The 27261-nt window shown below is 44.9% G+C and overlaps 2 protein-coding genes across 7 annotated transcripts; one reads left to right on the forward strand and one right to left on the reverse strand.

The window, feature by feature from the left end:
- Positions 1-7972: 7972 nt before the first annotated feature.
- On the reverse strand, positions 7973-21528 carry LOC130258688 (zinc finger protein 239-like). Of its 5 annotated transcripts, none has more exons than XM_056502308.1 (3): positions 21193-21482; positions 11031-11302; positions 7973-10752 (listed from the first exon to the last, which is right to left on the reverse strand). In XM_056502308.1, exon 3 carries the CDS (start codon positions 10723-10725, stop codon positions 9901-9903), a length of 825 nt encoding a protein of 274 aa, XP_056358283.1. In that variant the 5' UTR covers positions 10726-10752; positions 11031-11302; positions 21193-21482; the 3' UTR covers positions 7973-9900. The 5 variants fall into 5 exon arrangements, with proteins under 5 accessions (XP_056358283.1, XP_056358282.1, XP_056358279.1 ...); XM_056502307.1 differs by lacking the exon at positions 21193-21482 and adding an exon at positions 18746-19027; XM_056502304.1 differs by lacking the exon at positions 11031-11302 and having other exon boundaries at positions 21193-21528.
- A 134-nt stretch (positions 21529-21662) lies between these two features.
- On the forward strand, positions 21663-27252 carry LOC130258690 (zinc finger protein 239-like). 2 transcript variants are annotated; one of them, XM_056502310.1, is made up of 2 exons: positions 21663-22044; positions 24547-27252. In XM_056502310.1, the coding sequence occupies exon 2, from the start codon at positions 24574-24576 to the stop codon at positions 25312-25314; it is 741 nt and encodes a 246-aa protein (XP_056358285.1). In that variant the 5' UTR covers positions 21663-22044; positions 24547-24573; the 3' UTR covers positions 25315-27252. The 2 variants fall into 2 exon arrangements, with proteins under 2 accessions (XP_056358285.1, XP_056358284.1); XM_056502309.1 differs by having other exon boundaries at positions 21670-22044; positions 24455-27252.
- The last annotated feature ends 9 nt before the right edge of the window (positions 27253-27261 follow it).

Consider the following 27261-nt stretch of genomic DNA (forward strand, 5'->3'; position numbering starts at 1 on the left):
CTTCTTAAATAGTTCTTTTTTAGAGTGAACTCCACCAATTATAAGATATTTTACAAATGATACAAGGGCAAAGCTAAAAGAAAATCCTTTGGTTTTGATCAGAAATTTAGAAACAGGTAAAAACTGAAGGGCCTTTCAAACTAATCATGTGGGGAAAAGATTGTGCTTGTGTTTTCACAGATAAAGGATTGAGATGGATTCCTACAAAATGCATGAAACCATATTGGGCCCAAACGCAAGCAGAAGCCAATCGTGGAAGTGAGGAAAATAGTTCGCAGACAAAATTGAAGACAAAGAATGTGAACTCATTTTCAGACAAGACATAAAAGATTTAAGGACTGACAGTGAAACATGTTTGTTTAAATGTTGTTGTATCTTATCTTTTCGTCAACTATGTTAGATAACAAAGCAGATTTATCAGTGATGCAGCCAAGGGAGAAGGTTTGGAGAAAATTTAGCAGAGACAGCGGGGTTGGACACAATTTGTTTGGGACATTCCAGGCCAGGAAGGCCATTTTCAATATGTCTGGTGGGATTGCCAGTGAGAGAATGGCCCATTCCAGAGGGCATCCCTTCATGGGCAATGCGAGTTGTGACAGCTCCTGTGGACGGATGGCATGTGTGGGTTCAATTTCTTCCTGTGGCCTTTTTCGAACCAGAAGAATTAGAAATGTTTTGCTTCAACAAGAATGGACTTCTGCATTGTATTTAATGTTTCAGGAGTGACAACCAAACAATGAATGTTACTCTGAAACAGGATGTATATAATAATTGTACTATAGTCTCAAACAAACCATCCTTCCAAGTTTTAGCACAGTTACTGCTGGGAACATTTTTTGTTTGTAGGGACAAAATTTGGGCTGCTATCCCTGCCTGCATGAACTTGTCTGATCATTCAAAATCAACTCAGAAGAATATAAGACAGTTGCAAAAAGGTGTGGCAAAGCTTGAAAAAGTTACTAGATCAAGGATGGATGGTCTGTTTGACATTTTTGATCTTTTACCTTTGTAAAAAGAAATTTTGAAAGTAGAATTTTATATATTAGTGGGGCTTGTAGTTCTTCTCGTCATTTTGCCATGCATCATTCAGTGCATTTGTCATGCCATGGAGAAAGCTGTAAAAGAGATGTTTTTGGTGCAAACAGAGGGGGGAGATGTGGGAGTCCAGAGTGTTCCTCTGGCTTCCTTGGAAGGTTTAAGACCCCCCTGGCGGGGTCCCCAAAGACCCTGGAATGAGACCCAGGTGTCTCAGGGGCTGGATTTGGCTCCTTGGAGCAGTTTGCCAACATTGAGAGAAGAAATGCAAGCCACAAAAGTAAATAGAGTGTAAATTAGACTGTTAGAATGTAGAATTAGCAGATTTCTAGAATGTTTGTGATAAGGGACACGTGGCCAAGATGGAGAATTGGGGGTGTGGATATTCTTCCTCCTTCTTCTCCGTGTCATCCATGCTGGGTGACACGCTGGCACTTTTAGATTGGACAAGAACAGATCTGGACCATGTAACAAGATTGTATTGTATTGGGGGTCATTTGTAAATACCTAGTACGTAGTTTAGACTATAAAAGATAAGTCCTGCCTCTGCCAGGCGGATTCTGCCATGGACGTCTGGCGAGCAGACTGCTGTTCGCTGGACAAAGCATTCCTGAGATAAGCAACAATAAACAACCATGAAAACCTCTAAGAACAGCCTCCTGCAGTCTCTCATCGGCGGGCATTGGAAAGAGCTGGGTTCCAAACCACCTGCATGTCCACCAGAAGTGATCTCAGCTCTAAGGAGACACCTCAGGATGTGACACATCTAAGAAAGACAAATTTATTAAGCTAGGTAAAAGAGTCATTCAGATTGAATTTATGCTGACAATGTCATCTTGCATGCAAAAGGATCCTTGCAGGTAAGATAACAGAGAACAAGCTGCGTATTTGCATTTTGAATTTTTTCTTCAAATTAATAAAAAAGAAAGGGGGAATTGTCACAGTACAAGCTTGCTTGTTGCTGGGCAAATCAGCTCTCCAAATAGGGAGAAGCAGCCTGGTGGGACACACAGTCCATTAGGAACAGTGATAGGACAAATTTGGAAACAGACAGGGATTTGAACCTATGGGCTCCTGCCTGGGCTGTGGAGGCTGTCAGTCAAAAAGACTGGGCAGCCTGAACTCTGAACCAATCACAAGTGCTGGCCGAGGAACATTAAGGAGGTTATTTAAGGAGCAGTACAGAACAATAAAGTGTTTTTTGTCACATGAAAAAGAGAGTGCTTTTGTCTGTGTCTCAGGCACTGATCACATAACACTGTTTTAGTGTTTTCAGTCCATATGATAATTACTTTTTGGCTGCTTTTAATGCTCCATTGAGGGCTTGTACCAGAAGTCCATAATTTGCTATCCACAAATGACACCAACCTACCATTCCTAGGAAAGCTTGCATCTTTCTCATAGTATGGGGCTCTGGGAATTGACAGAAGGCTTCTTTCCATTCATTGCTGAGCTGTCTGTGTCTATAGAAGATCTCAAGCCCCAAGTAAAGTATGGCTTCCTTGGCAATCTGTGCTTTGTCTTTAGAAACTCTGTTCCCACTCAGTCCCAAAAAGTTTAATAAACTTAGGGTAAATCATATGCAGTCATTCTCTGGTTCTGGCTGCAAACAGGATGTCATCCACATATTGAATAACTCCTTCTGCTTCTTCTCTTTCCCAGTCTTCTAATTCTTTTGCTAGCTGCTTTCCAAATATTGTTGGTCTATTCTAGAAACCTCGGGATAAAACTGTCCAAGTAAGTTGAGTTTTCCTTCCTGTCTCAGGAATTTCCCACTCAAAAGTAAAAAAGCTCTTGGCTGTTCTTGTGCACAGGAATGCAGAAAAAGGCATCTTTCAGGTCTACAACAGTAAATCACCCTAATATATCCGTCACTGTGGTCAAAAGGGTGTAGGAATTGTCTAGCACTGGGTATAAGTCCTCTGTAACTTTGTTAATTGTTATTAAATCTTGTACTAATTGATAATTAACTTATCTGTTTTTTTAACAGCTAATATGGGGGTGTTGTATTTGGACTCACATTGCACTAGTAACTCATGCTGGAGTAATTTTTCAATTAAAGATACCAATCCCTTACAGTCCTCTAATTTCAAAGGGCATTGTTTTTGCCTTACCGGTGTGGCTCCTGGTTTGAGTCCAATACTTACTGGTTCTGCTTGTTTGGATCTTCCTGAGATATCACTGGCCCACACTATCGGATTGACTGCATTTTCAACTTCAGTGGGAATCTCACCACCTTTTTCCTGTAAAAAAGTGCAACAACTTGGACAAATTTAGATTCAGATATTACAACTTGTACACCCTTTCCCTTCTTAAATTTAGTTTCTGCTTCCAATTTTTCTAGCAAATCCCTCCTCAGCAATGGTTTAGGGGACTTAGGCATATAGAGGAATTGATGGGTTACCCAGTGCTTCCCCAGTTTGAATCTTAAAGGTTGGAAGAAAGGCCGTGTTTTGCTTACCCCGGTCACCCCAACAAAATGTAAAGTATCTTGACTCAGTTTCCCTTCTAAGGTGTTTAACACAGAATATGTTGCTCCAGTATCTAACAAAAATTCGATGTCATCTTTCCCCAGTTTAGCTCTAACTGAGGGCTCTGCTGGGGGAGAAGCCTTCGGTACCCACCATTCTGAGCTTGAGTTTTGTACTACAGGGAGTTGGGGAACTGGGAATTTTTGTTTCAACATGGGACAGTCATTCTTCCAATGTCTCCATTTTTTACAATAGGCACACTGATCTTTTTTCATAGGGGAAGGTTCCTTGCATGAGTTTTCATGAGTTGTCTTCTTAATGAGTTGGGATCTAACTCTTTCATATGGGTGGGCCCCTGCCTCAAAATATATTTCAGTTCACTTCTAGCAATTTATTTTAAAATCCTTCTCTCTCTTGCAGCTTTCATCTTATTTCATTTGGAACTTGACCCATAAACAAGAGAACTAGATGTGCTTTCCCTTCAGATGATTGCAGATCTAGATCTGTAGATTTGGTGGCAGTTCCTCTTCACCTGTTTAAAAAAATCAGTGGGTGATTCATCTTAATTTTGCTGTACTTTGTAAAGCTTTGACCAATTTAGAGCTTTAGGAACACCATGTTTTAACCCATATATTGTCACAGGCAGCTAGTCTGCAGCTGCCCCCAAAACTCAATCAGCCTAGAAATAAACAAGTCCTGCAAGGATTGGTTGGATTTAAAGCTACACAGAGACCCTCAGCCAATCTCATTGAGCCCCAAATGCAGTTGTATCACTGGCCAGGGAGTTGGCTGTGCTAAAACCCAGACCAATCAACTATATAGACCCGGGAGTGTTAAACCTCCTATAAAAGGTGGCTGGAAGAATAAACTGGGGTTGTTGTAATAAGGATCTCTGAGAGTTTGTGTCATTTGTATGTCTCCGAAAAATGACCTCCACCACAATAATACACCACAAGATTTGGGTGTTTTCACTTCGCCATATGTTCTGGTAAATTAGTGTCCCATCCTGGATTTTCTAGCAGGAATACCTCTGTAACCATGCCTTGGGTCAACCCATTTGCTATTCTTGCTGTACTTGCCTCTGCCAAGGTTTTAACAGCTTTATTAACCATTCATCTCTCATTGGGATCAAGTAATGTGTACAAACATAGAGTTCAAGTCAGCCCAGTCAGGGTTTAGGTGCTAATTGCCCTTTCCAATAATTTTGCCACCTTATCTGGGTTTTCCTTATATTTCCCTGCAGTAGTTTTCCACTGTTCTAACTCAGTAAGAGAGTATGGAATCTTTACATATATTGGCCCCTAGCTGCCAACTGCTTGGCCTAAAGGGGCTTCTAGAACCGTTATTTTCCTTTATCTTTTTTTGACTTAGTATGTTTGGCTGTAGGGCTGCATTCTTTTATGGCCTTTCCAGATATCCTTATCTTCTTTTTCCTGCTCAGGGCAGCTGTGATCTCATCTTCCTCTTTGGAAGAGCTACCTGAGCAAGAGCAGTCTGACTGTTGAATCTGGTGTGGTAGATCTGCTTCAACCAATCCCAATATTAGAAATCGCCCGGCACGACTTGCAGCGCTGTGAGAGCCGGGCTGGAAGCCTCTCACTTTGATGACATCATCTCCTGAGGCAGCTCCACAGGCAGGTGTTGCTGTGGAAACTCAGGGGCCTGAAAGTGGGAGAGGCACCGCTCCCTCTGGGCGTTTCCCTCTGTGCCCTCTCCGTAGAAGGCTCTGCCAGCCGGCTCCACCTCTAGGGGCGATGCTGTTGGCTGCACCCATCCTCCCAGACTGCTCTCCTCAATTAGCTGCTGTTTATATTTTTTTGGGCCTGAAGCTACAACAATGTCCTTTTTCCTTTGACTTTACAAAGCATTAATTTCTCTCCCCATTTGAATCTGCCAGCTTTAATGTTGATATCTCAGATTTCCTTGAAACAGGGCAATCATCTCCTCCTTCAGCATTCCTGCTGCCCTGTCCCCTTCCCCCCCATTTCCCCCTCCTCTTTCCCGACACTATCTCATTCATGGGTTGTGCGGGGGTGGGAATTCCTTGAGCAGGTACAGAAGCTGCGGCAATGCAGTGGCGCGGGAGGTGAAGCGGAGGCTCCGCTCTGGGGATTACTTTGAATACATGTCGTGGAGCGGGCATGGGCGGCACCGCAAGCGCAGCAGCCGCGGCCAGGCTTCTGCACAGGGCAGGCTGTGGAGGTGCAGATGCTGCCGCCCCATCCATGCCGGTCTGTGAGGAGGTCGGTCCCGTAGGGATCGATGCCACAGGGACCGACGCTGAGGAGCATGGAGCCACAGAACGGGGGGCTGGTGACGGGAAAAATGGGGCCCCTGTGCTCACAAAACATGGCTCGAGCAGCATCAAAGATGGTGTTGCCGGCCGGTCCCTGGAGCCGTTCTCCCTGGCTAGGGGGGACGGCAGTGGCGGGGTCCCCCGGATTTGTGCTTGAAAAAAATCATGGCAATTTAGTATATATTGGGACACCAATCAAGAAGACAGCGAAGAAGTCTCTGTCTTTTCAGAATTAGTAAGTGGCTCACTTAAAGATTCTCTGATCAGTCTCCAAGGCGGTAATAATAAAGGGCCTTTTCTATCTCCCAAAGAAACATCATGAAAAAGTTTAAGACCAGCTTGAACCCAGAAGGTTTCCCTTAAAACACAAGTGGAATCTACATTTGGAAAATTCTTTCTAACATATATTAACAGTTCTCTTAACTTTTTATCTGGAAGACTAAAATAATTTCTCCTTAATAAAGATTCTAAATAATCATACATATATTTTTGCTTTTCACATACACTTTCCCCTATCTCTGTGGACTTACCTCAAAACTTAGCTTACTTTTAATATATCATTATAAATTCCGGATCCCTACCCATACTCTTATTTCTGTTCTTTAAATATATTTTTCCCCATCTCTGTGGATTTACCTAAACACTCAGCTCATCTTAAATACATCATTATAACTTCTGGATCCTTTCCTACACTCTTATTTTTGTTCTTTAAATATATATTTCCCCCTTCTCCATAAATTTACCTCAACACTCAGCTTATCTTAAATTTATCACTATAAGTTCTGGATTTTTTCTCATTTTTGCTCTTTGAGCATAGTATTTCCCATGCTCCTAGATTACCCCAAAGTTGCTCACCTCAATATGAGATAGGAGATGAGAAATCCCAGTCTCTTTCCCAGCTGTGCTTGCTTCTCCCAGAAGTCAGCAGGGGCTTTCTTCAGGCTTTCTCCTTACCACACTTGTTTGAGGCCTTTGAGGAGGCCCTACAGTATTTTAAAGTCTTTAGTAAAGTAAGCAAAGCAAGCTACCACTCACGGGACACCAGAGGCTAGGTTATAGACCTCCAGTGCTCTTAGGCACCTACTCAAAGCTCTTGGCTCCAACTTCCTTGGGTTATCTTAAATAAGCAAAGCAGCTAATAGTTGTTAAAAAAGTTATTTATTACAAAGCATATCAGTCTCAAAAGGCACGCAGAAAAGCAATGGCAAAAGCAGTAGCAAAGCAAAAGCAAATGGCAAGAGCAGATGGCTAAAAGCCCTGGCAAAAGCTAATGGCTAAAAGCACCAACTCTCCCCAATACATACTCTTATATGGGATTTTCTCAACAAGCTAAGACACAAACTCGGATCACCACTTCTTAACCTATTAGAATTCTAGTTTCTTAACATGCTAGGTTGTGCATAGGCGGGCATACAACCCCTCTTGTTCTATCTCAAAAATGTAAGCAATACTCTTACTAAAGCTCTATTATGTCTAAGTCCTGTCTACAACCATGGTCCTGGAGCCTCCACTGGAAACATCAGTATGTTTGCAATCTTCACTAGACCTCGCACTGCTACTGTGGAATCTAAACCTTCTACTTACTAAAAGCATTAGAGCTCACCCTAACACTTACTGATGTACTTCTACTTAAATGTCTACTTTATGTGTGAGTGGCTTAATATACTTCAATCCATCCAAAGGCTTTAATTCAATCCCTGCACTTTGATTTCTCTCTGAAGAATTCAGAGAGACCCCTGACTCACTGACTCCACCAGTACAACCTTTTATACACTTTTCCTGTATACAAAAACACCTGTGCACCCTTTCTTGTGATTGGTCAATACAAATCAGCATTCCATGCTCCTTTTCCTTTAAGGATGTTCACCTGTCTTAGATAGCTGCACCCTATTAGGGATGAGGCTCAGCTACAGCCCCATTCCTAATTTCTCACAATCTACTCTCCTACACAGAAAACCCTGAAAATCGATCCCAGGCACAGAATAATCCTTCCTGTGCACAGCAAGGGCCACGGGGGTTCCTTATGAACTCCCCTCCCTTCAGTCCTTCCTGGGCAGCGCCAGGCATTAGCACAGCTCCCAGGGCTATCCTGGCACCGGCTGCTGCCACAGGGCACAGGCTTGTCAAACTTGTTGTTCATGGATCTGGGTCTTCAAAGACACAAGAGCAGTTGGTGGTTGCTGTAAAGTTGTTTATTGCAGAAGTACATCAGTCTCAGAGGCAAAGAGTTCAGAATATTAGAGTCCAGGCTAAAGGCTTTTGGCACAGAGTCCTGGACAGAAGAAGCAGCAGCAGCAGCCTGGCATTTCTTCTGCTTCCAGGTGGTGATGAAGATGGTGGTCTCTCACCCCAGTCCAAGGGGTTTTTATTCGTAAATCATTCAATGATCTAAAAACACAAACCTAAAATATTCTTTCTAAACCTACTCAAATCTTAGTTCTAGACTATGAAAGTAATGGTATAGTCTACATATATAGTTCTTTCTATTCCTGTAAATGGTTCTATCTCTTCTATTGAGAAAATGTAAGCAATGTTCTTACTATGTTTTCTTTTCTGTGTACTGGTTTCAAAGCAAAAGCAGAGGGCAAGACTCAAAGTCCGAAATACAATTAATTAGGAAAAAGAAAAAACTATAAAATATATGCAATAGTACAAATTAAAACCACTGACAGAGTCAGAATACAATCTGATACTCTGCTAGTTAGGGTGGTGGTAACATTCCAGAGGAAGTGGTGTTGTTGAAGTAGTGATGACTTAGAAAGGTCTGGTAACTCTTATTCTCTGGAAACTAGTGGGTTTCCAGGGCTGCTTTGGTCTTCCAAATTTTAGTTTTTATCTAGGTAGGAAATGCTTGGCTCCTTCCCCTGGGTGGACCATCTCACAATGTGATGATGTAATATTATCAGTCATGCAGTGGGACTCAATGGCCCCCTTCTTCCTAGAAGAAGGATGGTTGGTGGAAAAGATAAAGAACACTGCCCCACCTGGTGTTTAACAGATGGCCCATTAATTAAGGATATCTTCCACAGAGATAAGGAACACTGCACCATTACATGAAGATGATGATATAATACATACTTCTGGGCACATCTTTACATTGTAACCTAGGACAGTCTGGGGCCAAGTTCCTGAAACTTTAACTAGATTTTAGGGGTTTTTAACTCTCTTAAGGCACTTATAGTATATTCTTACTGAAAACTAAAACCCCTTCATATCTATGTGACATAATAATACTCCTACTTAGTAAAATAAAACTGCCACTTCTACTTCATGTCTGTGTGGCTTAATATATTTCAATTTCTCTTGAGGCTTTATTCAATCCCTGCATTCTCTCTCTCTGAGGGACTCAGAGAGGCTTCTATTTTAAACTCTCCATCAGGCTCATGTCTCCACAAATGGCCACGTCCTTGTCCATGTGGTCCCATATCACTGTCCATGTCTGTGTCCCGCCACGTTTATGTCCCCCATGTCCCCATCCATGTCTTAGTTCAGTGTCTTTATTTTTAGTGTTGGATGTTTTAAAGGGATGAAGAGAAATCAAAAGGAAATCAAGTGGAGAAGAAAAGCATTTCCTTGTCCATGCAAGCTGATGACCCATGTGCTTGGGTGGGAGAGAAGAACCTTTTCTGGAAGGGTTTCCACCTCACTGTTTCCAAAATCTTGGTCTTTTCCCCAAATCCATCACCATTTGGCTATCAATGACACCCTTTAGTAACAGAAAATCAAAATTGTGCGATCACTGAGGTTGGAAAAGACCTCCAAGACCATTCAGTATTCCTGGATGCCACCAGAAGACAGGACTGAAAACAGATTTTCTGGGGTTGAAAGTCAACAAATTCTCTCTCCCCAAGGAATTCTCAATGTTGGTTTGCATCCCAATGGACGTTCCTGCCCCTGAATTCATTCAAGTCCCCACAGACAGACAGGATGATGAAGAGCCTCCCCCAGCCAGGTGTCTTCCCAACACAGATCACCAGGACCATGGCTAACCAGGGCTATGCAAAATGGGGGTCACCCAACACCGATCCTCCCATGGGGGATGGAGCTGGAGCAGAGCACGAAGCTCTTCCCACACTCAGGGAACTCACAAGTCTTCCCTTACTGGTGCTTCCGTTGGTGTTGGGTCAAGTGAGAGCTCCTGGAGAAGCTCTTCCCACACTCAAGACACTCATAGGGCCTCTCCCCAGTGTGGATGCGCCGGTGGGTAGTGAGGGTGGAGCTGTACTTGAATCCCTTCCCACAGTCAGGGCAGCGGTAGGGCCTCTCATCTCTGTGAATCCGCTCATGTACGAGGAGATCGGAGCTGGTCTGAAACCTCTTCCCACATACAGGACACTCGTAGGGCCTCTCCCCGGAGTGGATGCGCTGGTGTTTTCTTAGGGAAGACATCCACCCAAAGCTCTTCCCACATTCCAAGCAGGTGTAGGGCCGTTCTCCAGTGTGGATCACCTGGTGCCGCATCAGGTGGGAGCTGTCTCTGAAGCTCTTCCCACATTTCCCACACTCATAGGGCATTTCCCCAGTGTGGATCATCTGATGCTCCATCAGATAGGAGTTTGTGCTGAAGTTCTTCCCACATTCCCCACACTCATAGGGTCGTTCCCCAGGGTGGATCATCTGGTGCCGGATCAGGTTGTATCTCCGGCTGAAACACTTCCCACATACTAAGCACTGGTGGGGCTTCTCTCCAGTGTGGATCATCTGGTGCCGGATCATGCTGCATCTGCGGCTGAAACCCTTCCCACATTCCAAGCACCTGTGGGACTTCTTCCCTCCATGAGGCTTCTCCACCAGCTCTGAGCTCTGCCTGGATCTCTGGCCGCCTTCCTGGCAAAGGGAGGGTCTTTCCGCCTCGCAGTTCCCTGGGCTGGGTTTGCAGCCCCTCCTCGTGAGGGATCTCCAGGGCTTTTCATCCTCCTCCATCTGTCAACCCCTTGGGAATGAAAAGTCCTGTTTTGGGGGAAATAAAAAAGAGGAAAGGGCCTTGGACTGAGGGTTCCACCTTGCCCAAGTGCAACTCAGGAAGACACTGGGCATCCTGTGTGTGTAAGAACCTCCAAAACATAAAGATTCAGTGCAAATATCCTCCAAACATCACTACACAAATAAAAAAACCCACCAAACAGCAATATTTGGCCAAAACCTCCTCTAAAATAGAAAGATTAACCCCTGCAAAAAACAAAAAGAACAAATTTAGCCCAAAAAAGCTCACAAACACCAAGACTCACCCCTGTGAAAATCATAGATCCCTCTCTCTGGTCCCCTGCTGCATGTGATGGGGACACTGACCCTGAGGCTAGGGAGAGGCTGCAGATACATGGAGGGGTGGAACATCGTGCTCCTTCCTGTTTCAGCTCCTCCTCCTCCTGTGTCCCAACTCTTCCTCACATTCCTCTTCCTCCCACTATTCCTCCTTCTCCTGCACAATCCCATCTTTTCCTCCCACGTGCAGCATTTGACTATTTGCATTGGAATTTTTTCTGTATATACATGGATGACTCTAAGTGATGGCAAAATTTCAGTATCAGTTTTTCAATGTTCACCTTTAGGATAGATTTTGCAAAACTGTTAGAGGTTTAAAGGTGATACTTGAAGAGATAAAATGTTAATAGAATATTCTTAATAAGAAAAAAAAAGCAGATTGTGGAGGGGGGCCACATATGAGTTATCCAATGGCTGCTCTGGAAGAGAAACAGGGATTCCAGGCACCCAGGAGAGGAGATTTAGAAATGCAAATTAACACTGCTGGGGCAAAGTGTGGACAATGTACTTCTTGCCTGGGGGAGGAAGTGGGCTAATTCCCTCTGGCCCTCACTCCAAGCTCTGCCTGCTTGCACAGAAGGAATTTGCACAGCTAAGGCAGAGCCCATAGTGAGGATATATGACTGCAACAGAAACTGGTAAAGCAGCAAAGGGAAACAGCTAATGGAGAACGTTGTGAAAAGTTTGCTAAAAAAAGTGTGGGGGAATCATCCCTCTCCTCACTCCAACATGTGCTGTCTAGGTTTTATAGGGTGTATTAGAGCACTGGGATGTTTTTGCTAGTCCAGAGAAATCAGCTGGGAATCCAATTAAATGTGATGATTTAATTAGAGAAAAGTGGTCACTTGATGCAGCCCTGGCTGGAGGGAGTGCTCAAAAATGGGGAAAAGATGAACAGACACCGGAAAAACCCCTACAAATGCACGGACCAGCCCCTGGGAATCTTAATGAATTCATATGATAATGAAAATATTTTGAATAGCATAATTAGATTAAAAACTAAATACTCATCATCATTACTATTATGATTAATATTCATACTATTATTGTTATTATTATTATTATTATTATTATTATTATTATTATTATTATTATTATTATTATTATTATTATTATTATTATTACTATGTACTAAAAATATAATATCAAGTCCTAAAAATAATAATAAATTGCCAAGCTCCTGACCCTCCTGCCAAGCAATCCACAGAAAAGAAGAAGGAGACGTTTCACCATGGGATGGGATCAGATAACCTAGGAATAGAAGGAGGTAGAGTATGTGGAAAATTAATTTACTCAAAGCGCTCTTTGAAAATAGATGATAGCCAAAAAGTGGTAAAACAAGTGACAAAGGCAATAAGAAAAGAGATCATGGACCAGTTCAAATGGGGAAACAATGACAATGGGAGACGAATGCTGTGCCTCCTCAGATGTGCTGCAGCAACTCTCATCTTTTCACCATGCACGACACCTTGCTGAGAGCAGCTCATTAAGCAGGTGAGCGAAGGATGCAGGTGGTAGCCAGGCCTCCTGATCCAGAAAAGGCTACAAAAGGACAGGGAATGAGGGCACTGAGAATAATCCCAAAACCAAAGAGCAATCAGGAAGAAAAAACAGACTCAACGAGTGAATCTGGATGGAAATAGGCCCAGGAACTGGTATATCAGGAAGCAACAGGAGGAATGTTGAGTTTCAGAAAATGTTACTAATTTACAGACAGTGATGCTCAGCCAAGATCCTGCTCAATTCCTGAACTTCAGGAAGAAGAAGCACTTACGAAAACCATGAATATCGAATGCTATGCTAAAGGAGGGGTGCATATTAACGAGAACATGCAGAAGGCGGATCGGAAAGTCTGAACCTTCCAAGTGCCTCAGCCAGTGGGGAAAGGGAGAGGGAGATGAGGCCGGGAAAATGACCGCGGGGCAAATGCCACATGGCCCCTGCCTTTGTTCATCAATAAAGTCACTTTTACAGGATTCCCCTGTCTCCTTTGTGCACACAAACCTCTGGCCACGTGAATCTTCCCACACAGCCTCGGGCACAGGGCAGCCACCTCTGTGCTACCCACAGGAACCGGGACGAGCCAGCGCTGCTCCGGCCGCGGCTCCTGCCGAGGCCCCAACGGGAAGCGGACCGCGGGCAGGCGCTCCCGCAGCACCCTCAGCCCAGGAGGAACACGGACTGGGCACGGCACAACGAACCCGTCAGAGGCCCCTGCCGCCCCCTCCGCCCGCAGCGAGCCCCGAGACCCCGCAGAACCAAGCGTGGCTTCCGACCTGCACTGGGGCCGCATTCGACCTCCGCTGCCGCCTCACTGCGCTCTGGCCGCTGCCGCCGCTCCCGGGCCACACAGACGCTGTCACAAGGGAGCCTTTGGCCCCGGGGCCGGGCTTCTCCCCGCTCTGCCCAATCAGCGCGCGAGAATGAGGAGTGACGGCAGAATCAGCCAATCGCAGCGAGGGGCGGGCTCTCTCAGGCCGTCGGCGCTCCCAGGCTCGGGCAGGGCCCGGCACGGGCAGAGGCCGAGGAGCCGCTGCTCCCCTGAACCGCCAGGAGCTCGGCCTGAGCTGGAGCTGAAGGCGCTGGGAGCGGCGGCTGAGGCGCGGATGGAGCAGGGACCCACCTGCAGTCCCAGCAGGAGCCCGGGCCGGAGCAGGGGATGTCTGAGAGAGGCCCCGAGCATGTGGGAGCCCCTGCAGGGCCATGGAAGTGGCTCCTGGCGGGACTTATGAGCCCGTGGGGGATCCCGGCCGGAGCAGCCTGTTCCTGAGGGACTGTGCTCCGTGGGAGGGACCCCGGGCTGAAACAGGACAAGGATTCCTGTCCCTCAGGGGGCGGCTGCGACACGACCTGACTGTGACACCATCCCCTGTGCCTCTGGGTGGGGAGAGGGGGAGGAATATGGGATTACGTTAAGCCTGGGAATTTTGGAGAAGATGAAACTGAGGAATCTTGCAAATATGAATGCTCAGATTCTGGGAATTGTTGGGGAAGGTAGAACAGGAAAGCCCTAGTTACTGAATTACCATGAACACAATAGGATGGCTCAATGAAGCTAATCCACTCTTAATTAAACAATGCTTTTGGCCAGAGGGAAAGGCCAAAAGACACAAAAGACTAGCCAACACCCAAAGATTAGATCTTAGAGTTTAGAATGTCACATACTATGCTAATATAAGAATTTCTATAGGCTACATGTAAATGCTATAGAATTAGTATTTTGTATTAGATTGGTTTACAGGGATCAGAATATTCATGATGGAAGTGGATTTACTGTGTTACAAACGGGAAGTCGGGAAGTCGCTCTCTTCTCTTCTCTTCTCTTCTCTTCTCTTCTCTTCTCTTCTCTTCTCTTCTCTTCTCTTCTCTTCTCTTCTCTTCTCTTCTCTTCTCTTCTCTTCTCTTCTCTTCTCTTCTCTTCCTCTCTTTACCTTCTTTACTTTCTCTCTCTACCCTCCCCCTTCTCTCTTTCATTCCCCCTTTTTATCTCTTTAATCTGCACATGGCTGCGCCAAGCAGCTCCTTGCAGACTCTCTTAAAATAAACTGCAACTGTAGCTTTTAGCATTTACAGAGCGTTTGAGTCTCGTTCCACGCATCCACCCTGATACAAAGAATCCGGAAGACTCCCGCATGGGAAGAAGGGAGAGGTGGGGGGAAGATCTTAAGATTTGGCTAACTTGTGTGATACTTGATAGAAGATTTAATCACAAAAGTATTTGGGTTTGTATAAACACAAAGCACAAACACTAGATAGAGGAAAACATATTATTAAATCATTCTGTTTTAAATCCCCCTATTATGAGTATTATGTTTTCTAAGTAAGTTGTATCCACTACTAGTTTGCAAAATCAGACTTTCTGATGGTCCGACAGATTTTGCAAAATGCGACTCCATGCCTTTGTTTAATCAATCCTGCCTATGTACAAAGGCCAGACTTCCCGATTTTTGCCGGTTTTTATCTACCAAGACCAGATGGTTATCTATGAGACTGACTGTCCTGGGTTGGTGTTTTGACTGAATTCATATCACCCAGAAATTTTACAGATGTTTATTTGACCACCACTGCTTACCTGGCAAAATTATGATAGAAAAAAATCCAAAAATTATTGATTACAAGGAGAGACCATACTATAAGAAGAGGTTGCAAACCAAGGTTTGATGGAGTGTGGAGCGGGCAGTGACCCCTCACGTTCCTCAGTGCTGCTTGCTCCATCTATATAAAATAAAGCAATCTAAATTTTGCTGAATATCAGGACTTCTTGTTTCTCATTTATAACAATTTGTTGCTGAAACCCGGGACGTCCCTGGAGCCCTGAGAGACACTGCAATTTTTGGGAGGTGCCCCATTACTGTGGCCCTGGTTCATCAGTGGTTCTCGGGACCTAACGACATACCTCATAATATAGACTGAGCAAGGAAAGACCTCCCCGGAAGACCGCAGGAAAATCACCTGTAGTTCTTGTGCACGAAGACCCAGACAGGAGCATCAAAGCTCTGAGTAATTGTCTGGTTTGGTGGGGATGATTGTGTGCTTGCCTGAATGAGACGTGGATTTTGCCATGAAGCAAGAGCAGAGTCCTTCCATCCACGGTATCCCATGAGGGACCCAGCCAGTGAAGGGACAAAGCGAGTGAGGGGAGGCTGCTTTTCCCATCCTAGCCCAGGTAGAAGCTAGGTTCTTTTCCCAATCCCAGCCCAGGCAGGGGTGGACCCGAGGGGGGGAAAAAGCAGAGAGCAACACAGGAGTCACAGGGGGAAGAGGGAAAAAGCTGCTTTTTCCCATCCCAAGCCCAGGAAGAGGCTAAAGTTCATTCCCATCCTGACCCAGGGAGAGGCAGGATTCAGATGGAACACAAGAGGAGCACAAATAGGTCAACATGGTCCCTTGAGGTAAAAATAGGTTCTAAGTCCAAATGACCCAAAAAAGGGTCCAAGTTTGTGGAGACCAATGGCATTCCCAATTAGGGAAAGCAACCCCTGTTCTATTCCCTGGGTCAACCCTGTGCCCCTCTCCCTGTCCATCAACCTTTCGGTCACTCCCACTCTGTTACCCTGTTGGCCTTTTTGCTCTAACCTCACCCACCCTTGAATACCCCCTGTACCCTGGTAATTGCTCCCTAAAGTTTTCCCTGCCTGCTGATCCCACGTAATAAATGTGAACTCCCCCACAAGCCCCTTGGCTTTGTTTCCTGGACTCTGGACAAAGCAGATCTGTGGCTGAAATAAACATCTCTGTAAAACCCTTACAAAGGCCTTTCCTGCTCCTTTATTTGCCTTCATCCCAAGCAACAACCAGATGCATCACAAGTTCCTGTGGTCCACAAATAAATAAAATCGAGTGAATGTGAATGAATGAATGTATACGTATTGTTAATTTAAAGTTTGACTTGATTTTCTGAGAAGGTAAATTGTATTGTTAGAAATGTTTTCTGTGCTGTGGGGAGGGTATGTGATGTTTAAATTACCAAAGAAACTAGTGAAAAGGAAGCAAAGGCCAGGGATAAACGAACGGGCAGATATTCCCCGGGAGGCTTAAATTTGCCAGCCCTTAAATTAATTTGTAAATTCAGAAAAAACAAGTAATCCAGAGAACGGGGAGTATGCCACGTGTGGGGCAGGAAACACAGAACCCCTAAGGGTAAAAGGTTTTAAAATACCAGAACCCCTAGAGACAGAACAAGAAAAAAAAAAAGCGGGGGGGGGGATGAGACTCTCTAAAAATATTGCCTACCCCATTAGCATCGGGTTTCCCCAGCCCAGGGGCTTCCCTCAGTCAGGGCACGGAACCTCCGGCGGCTCCTCAATCCCAGCTGCTGCAGCTTTTGCACCAGGTTGCTCTGGCCGTGGCCCAGCTGCCCTGGCTTCCCTGCCCGTGCTAACACAACTCATGCTGTTCCCCTCCCAGTCCCCAGTCCCTGCCAGGCACCAGGGCCCCGGGCACCATGAGCTGCATGTGCCCAGACTGTGCACTGATGCAAGTTCTAACAAAAAGCTCTTTGGCGGTTCCAGTGCCGGGCTCCGCCTCTGACCCCTCTGCTTTGGAAAACCAAATCTTGATCCCTCTCTAAACATTCGTGTTTTAGAGATGAGGAGAGGGAGTGAGGGCTTAACATAGTCGGGATGCCAAGAGCAAGGTAACTATTTTCTAAAATAAGTAATAACATATTAGGTTTTATTAATAGTAGTATACCATCTGACCCACAAAGTGAAAAGTGTGGAATGTGTACAAGCCAGGAAAAAGAATAATAGTGTAGTACCTACTACCTTTGTACACAAGGTAGTAAAAAGTATAAATGCTGGATGTGAAATTATGTGTGCAAATAGTTAAAGAGCTGGGATCAAGCTTCTAGAAAATAAATAATTCTTTACAGTCTGTCAGTTCTAAGAAATACAGCATAATTTTGAGTGATGATCAAATGTGTGTATAGTTGTGCTTCTCAAATGCTGGAATCCTAACTGCCCAGCCAGTACCTGGAGTGTCCTGCACGTAGTAAATCATAAAAATCACAAGATAACAGAATGTGCTGAGTTGGAAGGGACACATCAAAGTTAAGTCCAACTTGTGTCTCTGTACAGGACACACCAACATTCCCACCACATGCTGAAGGAATTGTGCAAACTTCATAAACTCTGTCAGGCTTGGTGCTGTGACCATTTCCCTAAGGAGCCTGCTCAGTGTCCAACTACCCTCTGGGTAGAAAATGTTTTCCTGATATCCAACCTAACCTCTCCTGAGGTTTTAATCTCTTTCAGCTTCATGACTAAAACAGTCCTGGCTTTTGTGTAAGGTTTGCAATAATTTGCTAAGTCTTCTGTGAGTGCAACGCCACAGATAAAAGTAAATAAATGTGCTGTGCCGTGTGTTCTAAGGACACACTCCCCGAGCAGGGAGATAAGACCAAATAACCCACTGTGGTTCCTTCCAACCTGACACATTCTGTAATTCTCTGATTCCTTGAAATGTTTTAATGTTTACAAAGGAGTGTGTGTAGAGCACAGTAGCATCTAGTGCTCCGTAAGCACATCAAACTGATGGCTTATCCTGAAAACCAAATTAATGCAATAAACAAGACAATGCTGAAGTAAAAGTCGGCAGCAGCTGTCCCAAGTGAGGCTGCATAGAATAAACCATTATAAGAAGAATTAAAAAAAAAAACCAAAAAAACCCAGCAGTTAAAACTAAGAAATGTCTCAGAAGTGTCTTGCTCCTGGAAGTGTGCAAGAAAATAAGAAACAAGAGATGCTGTATTAGCATATTACACCTGCTACATACAAGCTGTGATGGCTAATTTAAAAGAAAATCACTTGAGCAGCTTTTGTATGGTAATTAAAATTTTAAACAATTAGTGCTACTAAATTCTCATTTTTACTGTTGTTTTATGTGTATTTATTTACTATTTCAAATTTCTTTAGCCTCAGTGCTTGGGCAGCCTGCCTGTTATGTGTACAAACAAAAACACAAGCAGCTGACTTTAAGCCTTTACATCTGAGGAAAGATACTTCCTCTTCAAACAAGAAGAATGGGATTGTTTCAGTCAGAAAGTTCTCCTATTCTGGCATTAACCTGTGACTTATATAATAATTTTGCTTTGCAAATGGGAATTTCTAGTGCCTGTTGAATGGAAAATACCTAAGAAACTGTAAAAATCTACAGCTGAGAAGTTTCAAAGATAATTTACCTGAAAATTAGCAAGAAGTGTATCCATATTGTACTGAGTTCTGGTGGTGTCATTCCAATGGTGGGTATCTCCCATTTGCATATGTGTCCAATGTAAAAGAAATCAATATAAGGAAACTGTTAAGGTACTTAATGCCCTATCAGCCCAAAGAAGAAAACAAGAAGAAAAAATAAAATTGAAACTGATGATCATAACTGGTGGGAGTTATTTGAGAATAGAACAAGAAAAAAAAAGAGGAAGCCAAAGCAGAAGTACTGGCAAAAGAGCGCTGGAAAGGGTTGCATATACTGCTGTACCTCATACTGGAATGTTAAAGCTAAAGGCTGAGACAAAATTAAGAAATTATTCCAAAAGAGGAAGACAAAGTGGGAGACCCCAGGACATACTCCCTGCTGCTGAGAAGATTAAACAAACCTCAGCTACTGGTAGCAACTCCGTAGGCCTTGAGGGAGGCCTTGAGGGATGAAAATAGTCATGGGACTCATCCTATTGCTAATTATGACAAAAGGAAACAGTGCTAATGCTTGTTTCAAGTGTTACCAGACAATTGGGTACGGGAGACACACGGTATCCATCCTTGCCTTCCACACACATATCAATTCGGCCTGCTATAATAAGCACAACCTAGAAACCTGCACTATCATGGGAAAAAGTTACTGGGTAGCCACCAATTTGGGAAAAGGAGGCTGGGCTGCATCAGCATAGCTAAGTTGTAGGAGAAGCATAACTCTGCTTCACAAAAGAAGGTATGTGGGGATATTCAAATCAGGGAAGAGTGCAAGATCACTACAAGGACGAATTGATAAAACATTAAAGGGAACAACGACAAAGCATGAGGGAATTTTTAACTTGTGCAAGAAATTGAAACAATAACTCAGCAAAAGGGACTTACCCACCTCAGGAAAGTTTTTATTTGTAGAATTAATGAAAGAAATTACTTCTGAACTGAACTCACTGTTGGATCTGTGGAGAAATGCAGATGATTGAACAATAGCCAAGGAGAGGGGAGGGATAGACCCAGAGCAGTTATTGGAATCAAATGGAAATATCGAGGGGAGTCAATAGACCTGAAGGGTGAGTTCTAAATCATGAGGTAATAGGAGAATGTATAACACATTGGGGACCTATCTTTACCCAATTTGTGGGGCACATTCCCTGTAAGACTATCCTGATTACAAATACAAGCAGTCAGTCTTTGTGGCCCAAAGCTCCAAAAGGATATTGGGGAAAGTCAAGTAAGGGTAACTGTATAAAGAACAATTTTACAAGACTATGTTAGTATAATAAGAATAGAGCCAACCAATACGAACAAGTAAAAAGTGTAAGAATCTATTGGCAACAACCTAAATCAGTTAGACTAAGCTGGAAAGCCCCAAACGGAATATTTTGGATCTGCAGGAAAAGGGCTTATAATACCCTACCAGAAAGATGGAGAGGGACATGTACTCCAGGGATTATCCAGCCTGCGTTTTTTACATTACCAAAAGAAAAAGGTAATAGAGTATTAGGAGCTCCCTTGTATGAAACTTTGTACCAAAACAAAATCAGCCCTGCCACAGGGGGAACACAAATCTCAAAGGATAATGAATGGCCCCCAGAACGAATTATCGAGCACTATGGACCAGACCTGGGTTCAAGATGGAATCTGGGGCTATCACACTCCAACTTATCTGCTAAATAGAATTATCAGACTACAAGCTGTAATAGAAATGACCTCTCCAATTGAACAGCCTGAGCAATGGAATTGATAGCTAAACAACTTACTCAATTAGAGCAGTATATGAGAATTGACTAGCCCTAGACTATCTATTAGTTGAAGAAGAAGTGTGTGGGAAGTTCAATAACTCTGAATGCTGCTTAGAAATTGATAATATTGGTGAAGTAATTACTAAAATTGCAGAAGAAATAAAACTAATAACCCCTGTACCTGTACAAACCTGGAACTCTATGCTTAATAATAATTAGTGGAATAACCTATTACAGGGAGTGTAGTGAAAAAAAACAAGTTTTACTAAGTTTTAATGCACATTATTAGGACTACTGATCATCCCTTCCCGATTTTTGCCTGTTTTTCTCTGCCAAGACCAGAGACTGACTGGTCTTGCCAGTATTGCCCAGATATTTATTCGACCACCAGTGTTTACCTGGCAAAAGTATGACAGCAAAAAATCAAAAATTATTTATTAAAACGAGAGACCATACTATAAGAGGCTGCAAATCAAGGTTCAGTGGAGCGTGTACTGGGCGGTGACCCCTCACGATCCCCAGCGATGCTTGCTCCATCTATATAAAAAAACGCAATCTAAATTTTGCCGCATATCGAGACTTTTTGTTTCTCATTTATAATACTTGCAATTGTCGTGCTTTGATTTGTCTGATGATAAAGTCAATTAATTTCCCAAAGTAAAGTGTGTTGTGCCTGTGACAAGTGATTGAATTGTCCTTACCCTTATCCAGACACTCGAACCTTTCCTTACGTGTTCTGTTCCTAGACCAGGGTGAGGAGGGAAGTAACGGACAAGATTTGCCCTCTCACAGGCAGCCTTTGCTCCGGCCCGAGCTCCTCACGAGGCTGTAGGCAGATACCGGCTCCATCCCGAATGCATTCCCAGCTCCCACCGCCCTCAGCTCCCGCTCACCCCGAGCTCCCGCCGGTTCAGGACAGCAGGGGTTCCTCGGCCCGATGCCCGGACCGCGCCCACCGCAAACCGCAAAAGCCGCTCCTCAGGCGAGGTTTCTGAGAAATGGCGGAGCTCGGGGAAAGGGAGGGGAGCCCGCCCCGTGCGCAGAGCCCGCCCCTCGATGCGATTGGCTAATTCTGTCGTCACCCCTCGTTCCGGCGGGCGGATTGGGCAGAATTGAGACTGGCCCGGCCCCGGTGCCGCCCCCATAGTAATCCGGCCGCAGCAAAGCCGCCATTGCCTGAGAGTCTCTGTGAGCCCGGGAGCGGCGGCAGCGGCCGGAGCCCAGTGAGGCGGAGGCGTAATCGCAGGCCCCCCTGGCGCAGCGTCTCGGAAACGTGGCAGCCACGTCTGTGCTACCCACAGGAACCGAGACGAGCCAGCCTTGCTCCGGCAGCGTGGCCGGTCTTTTGACGGTATTGCCCAATCAGCGCGCGAGGACGAGGAGTGACGGCAGAATCAGCCAATCGCAGTGAGGGGCGGGTTCTGCACGCAGCCTGGCTCCCCTCCCTTTCCCCGAGTTCCACCATTTCTTAGAAACCTCGCCTGAGGAGCGGCTCCTTGGCCCGGGCATCGGGCCAAGGAGCCGCTGCTGCCCTGACCCGGCGGGAGCTCGAGGTGAGCAGGAACTGAGGGCGGTGGGAGCTGGGGGTGAGTCCGGGATGGAGCCGGGACCCACGTGGAGCCCCGGCGGGAGCCTGGGCCGGGCAAGGGATGTTTGAGAGGCCCCGGGGCTGTGCCGGAAAATTCCCGTGGCCAGAGGTTTGTGAGCCCAAAGGTGACAGAGGAGTCCTGTAAAAGTGACTTTATTGATAAACAGACGGAGAGACCATGCTACATTTGCCATGCGATCTCTAAAACGCAGCCTCCTTTTTATCCTCATTTTCCCGGCTGCATCTCCCTCTCCCCGCTGGCTGAGGTACTTGGAAGGTTCAGACTTCCCGCTCCGCCTGCTGCATTTCTCCTTAATATGCTCCCCTCCTTTAGTATAACATCCGACATTCCCGGCTCCGTTAAATGTTTCTTGAAGTTCAGGAATTGATCAGGATATTGCCTTAGCAGCAGACCCTGTCAATTATTAACGTTTTCTGAAAATGAAGATTTCTTCCATTGCTTTCTCATGTTGAAATTCCTGGCCCCATCTCCTTTACTCATTTATTCTGGATTTTTTCTTCCTGGTTCCTCTTTGGTTTGGGATTATTCTCAGTGCCCTCATTCCCTGTCCTTTTGTAGCCGTTTCTGGATCAGGAGGCCTGGCTGCCACCTGCATCCCCTTGCTCACCTGCTGAATGAGCTGCACTCAGCAAGGTGTCGTGCATGGGAAAAAGATGAGAGTTGCTGTAGCACATCAGAGGAGGAACAGCATTCGTTTAACCCATGGTCTGCCAGGGAACCACGAAAACTATCTCCCATTCCCATTCTTTCCCTATTTGTACTGGTGCATGATCTACTTTCTTGTTCCCTTTGTTACCTTGTTTTACCACTTTTCAGTTATCATCTATTTGGAAACAGCAGTTTGAGTCATTTAATTTCCCACAAACTTCTCCTCCTTCTGTTAATAAGTATTCTGATCCCATCCCATGGTGAAATGTCACCTTCTTCATTTCCATGGATTGCTTGGCAGGAAGGTCAGGAGCTGGAGGTGGCCAATTGATTGTTATTTCGAGGACTGATAATATATTCATTAGTACATAGTAATAATAATAATAATGACAATAATAATATGAATATTAATCATAATAGTAATAACGATTATAATATTTAGTTTTTAATCTAATTATGCTATTCAAAATATTGGTGGATTTTCTGTCTCCTGATATGAATTCATTGAAGTTCACAGGGGCTGGTCCGTGGATTTGTAGGATTTGTTCTGGTGTCTGTTCATGTTTTCTCCATTTTTGGGCACTCCCTCCAGCCTGGGCTGCATCAATTGACCACTTTTCTCTAATTAAATCATCAAATACTTGGATTCCAAACTGATTTCTCTGGACTAGCAAAAACACCCCAGTGCTCTAATACACCCTATATAACACAGGCAAGTGACAGTACATGTTGGAGTGGGGAGAGGGATGATTCCCCCCCAGTTTTTTTAGTAAAGTTTTCACAACATTCTCCATTTGCTGTTTCCCTTTGGTGTTTAACCAATTTCTGTTGCAGTCAGATATCCTCACTATGGGCTCTGCCTTTAGCTGTGCAAATTGCATCTGTGCAAGCAGGCAGAGCTTGGGGTGAGGGCCAGAGGGAATCAGCCCAATTCCTCCCCCAGGCAAGGAGAACCTTGTGCAGTTGTCCACACTTTGCCCCAGTGTTAATTTGCATTTCTAAAGCTCCTCTCCTGGGTGTCTGTAACCCCTGCTGCTCTTCCAGACCAGCCATTGGATAACTCATATGTGGGCCCCCCCCACAATCTGCTTTTTTCTTTTTTTTTTTTTTTAATTAACAATATTCTCTTAACATTTTATCTGTTAAGTGTCACTTTTAAATCTCTAACAGTTTTGCAAAATCCATCCTAAAGGTGAACATTGAAAAACCCATACTCAAATTTTGTCATCACTAAGAGTCACCCACGTATATACAGAAAAAATTCCAATGTGAATGGTCAAACCATGCATGTGGGAAGAAAAGGTGGGATTGTGCAGGAGAAGGAGGAATAGCAGGAGGAAGAGGAGTGTGAGGAAGAGTTGGGACACAGGAGGAGGAGTAGCAGAAACAGGAAGGAGCACGATGTTCCACCCCTCCATGTATCTGCAGCCTCTCCCCAGCCCAAGGAGTGTTGTCCTCATCACATGCAGCAGGTTACAGGGGAGGGGGGATACATGATTTTCACAGGGGTGAATCTTGGTGTTTCTGAGCTTTTTTGGGCTAAATGTTGGTGCTTTGTTTTTTTTTGGGGGGGAGAGGGGGTGCTGAATCTTTATATTTTGGAGGGAGTTTTAGCTATATCTTGCTGTTTGGGGTATTTTTTGTCTGCGTTGTGATGTTTGGAGGATTTTTGGGCTGAGTCTTGGTGTTTTGGAGGTTCTTACAGACGGAAGATGCCCAATGTCTTCCTGAGTTTCACTTGGACAAGGAGGAACCCCCAGCCCAAGGCCCTCTCCTCTTGGTTTTTCCCCAAACCAGGATTTTTCATTCCCAAGGCCTGGGCAGATGGAGGAGATGGAAAAATCCTGGAGATCCCTCAGGAAGAGGGGCTGCAAACCCAGCCCAGGAAGCTGTGAGGAGGAAAGACCCTCCCTGAGCGAGGAAGGTGGCCAGAGATCCAGGCAGAGCTCAGAGATGGTGGAAAAGCCTCATGGAGGGGAGAAGCCCCACAAGTGCTTGGAATGTGGGAAGGGTTTCAGCTACATCTCCAGCCTGATCCAACACCGGAGAATCCACACTGGGGAGAAGCCCTACGAGTGTCCTGAGTGTGGGAAGGGATTCATACACAGCTTCAGCCTGGCCCGGCACCAGATGGTCCACAGTGGGGAAAAGCCCTATGAGTGTGGGAAATGTGGGAAGAGCTTCAGCTGCAGCTCCAATCTGAGAAAGCACCAGATGATCCACACTGGGGAGCGGCCCTACACCTGCTTGGAATGTGGGAAGAGCTTCAGGCTGAGGTCGGACCTGAGAAAACACCAGCACAGCCACACTGGGGAGAGGCCCTACGACTGTCCTGTGTGTGGGAAGAAGTTTCAGAGAAGCTCCACTCTCATCAGACATGAGAGGATTCACACAGATGAGAGGCCCTTCCGCTGCCACCACTGTGGAAAGGACTTCAACCGCAACTCTGCCCTCACTGTCCACTGTCGCATTCACACTGGAGAGAGGCCCTACAAGTGTCCTGAGTGTGGGAAGAGCTTCTCACAGAGCTTTCACTTGACTCAACACCAGCAGAGGCTCCACTAAGGGAAGCCCTGTGAGTGTCCTGAGTGTGGGAAGAGCTTTGTGCTCTGCTCCAGCTCCATCCCCCACGGGAGGATCGGTGTTGGATGATCCCCAGTGACCCCGTTAGGGAGAGCCCTGGTGATCTGTGTTGGGAAGGCACCTGGCTGGGGGGGCTCTGCATCATCCTGTTTCCCTGTGGGCACCAGGATGAACTCAGGGGCATGAACGTCCATTGGGATGCAAACCGACATTGGGTATTCCTTGGGGAGAGGAGATTTGTTGACTTTCAACCCCAGAAAATCTTCTGTGTTCAGTCCTCTCTTTTGGTGGCATCCAGGAATACTGAATGGTCTTGGAGGTCTTTTCCCATGTGGTGGTTTGTAAAGATTTTCTGAAATTTTTTACCTGCCGAGACCTGGGCAGTCTCCTTTGTATCTGACAAGAACCAATCAGTGTTGGATTTTTAATATTTACATATTGACACGTTGTTACAGCTATAAGCAAGTCTATGCCTCTTTGTGAAACACACGTGTAAAGACAAAAAGCCCCGGGAGAGTTCTCTTTCCCTTCCAGCCTCTCACCAGCTCAGGCCCCCTCCACGCGGCCCGGGCCGGGCAGGGGCAGGCGGGCTCTGACTCAGAGCTCAGGAAGCTGCCGGGCCTCGTTTTCAAGCAGGGACCCCGATATCCAGGGAAAGGAAAGGAAAGCCCCGTTGCTGACATCCCTGTCCCCCGGCATGGCCGCGGCTCGGCAGAACCCTGCCCTGCTCCGGCCCGGAGCGGCTCCGAACGGCCAGGCCTGCCCCGCTGCCCCCGCGGCCTGGGGGAAAAACAACTGAGCCCCGTTCTGGCAAGGCCCCCACACCCTTGTCTGCTGGGCAGGGTGGAGGAAGAACCCCCGGCCCGCGGCTGGAATTGAGTGCAGCGGGTGCTGGAGAAGAGCCATGAAACCAGAAACTCATCACCGCTTCTCTGACTAAACCCTCTAGTCCTCACCCAGCCCCCAGCGTGGCCTTGAAAGACTCTTTATTGTAAATAACTCTGATCACCCCACCTGGAAAAAATCACAAACCCTCTGCTGCCCGGGCAAGGTATTAACTCTTTCAATGCCCAGAATAAAACTTTACAGGTACTTTATTCTCTCTCCTAAATGAATTTAAAAAAAAAAAAAAAATACACACAGAAACAATATAAAAACACTGAAATGAAACTAAAGAAAATTCAATTTTTAAATAAAGGAGAAAAGTCATGAAATAAAATTTCTGTTTTTTTAAATTATGGAGAAAAAACTCTTGTTTCCCTGTAACACATAAAAATATTATGAAGTAAATATGATTGTTCTAACTGTAATTATAATCAAAAGCATTAAAATTAAAATAAATAAATGTATAAAATTGCTGTAATCCCCTAAGTTTAAATAATAAAAAAGCCACAGTTGTTTCTCCCCCAAAAAGAAAGGAAAAAACCCTCTGTTCTCAAAAATAAAATAAGTCTTTGTTTAAACTGATATAATTCTTAAAGTGTACTCATAAGTTAATATAGTCCTCAGTAAAAGTTATGAGGAAAACTGTTACTTTGAAAAAAGGGTTTTTAGATTGTAATCACATTTCCATTTTCCCGGACGACTAATCACTCTAATATAAAAACCAAAAGAAAACTTTATTATGAAGAATTTTCCATAATGGAAAAAAGTCTACTGTTTCAAGTAAATTACTAAAGAACTATTTTAAAGATGCTAAACTAGCTGAGTTGTTTTTGTACGTTTTCAGTATTTTGTAAAAAGTGTGTGGAAGGAAAAAAATGTAGTCTAAAGTTTTAAGGTTTTTTTTTTTCCTTATAGCTTTTAGGAATAAAGTTTCTCTTTAGAGCATTTAAAGTTAAACCTGTTTTTTGTCTTTTTCCTAATGCTGTCTCACAACAATAAAAATTTCAAATTAATAAACCAAAACCACTACATCCATCCTCAGTA

This window comes from Oenanthe melanoleuca, chromosome 13 (assembly GCF_029582105.1).
Source record: "Oenanthe melanoleuca isolate GR-GAL-2019-014 chromosome 13, OMel1.0, whole genome shotgun sequence".
Classification (NCBI taxonomy): domain Eukaryota; kingdom Metazoa; phylum Chordata; class Aves; order Passeriformes; family Muscicapidae; genus Oenanthe; species Oenanthe melanoleuca.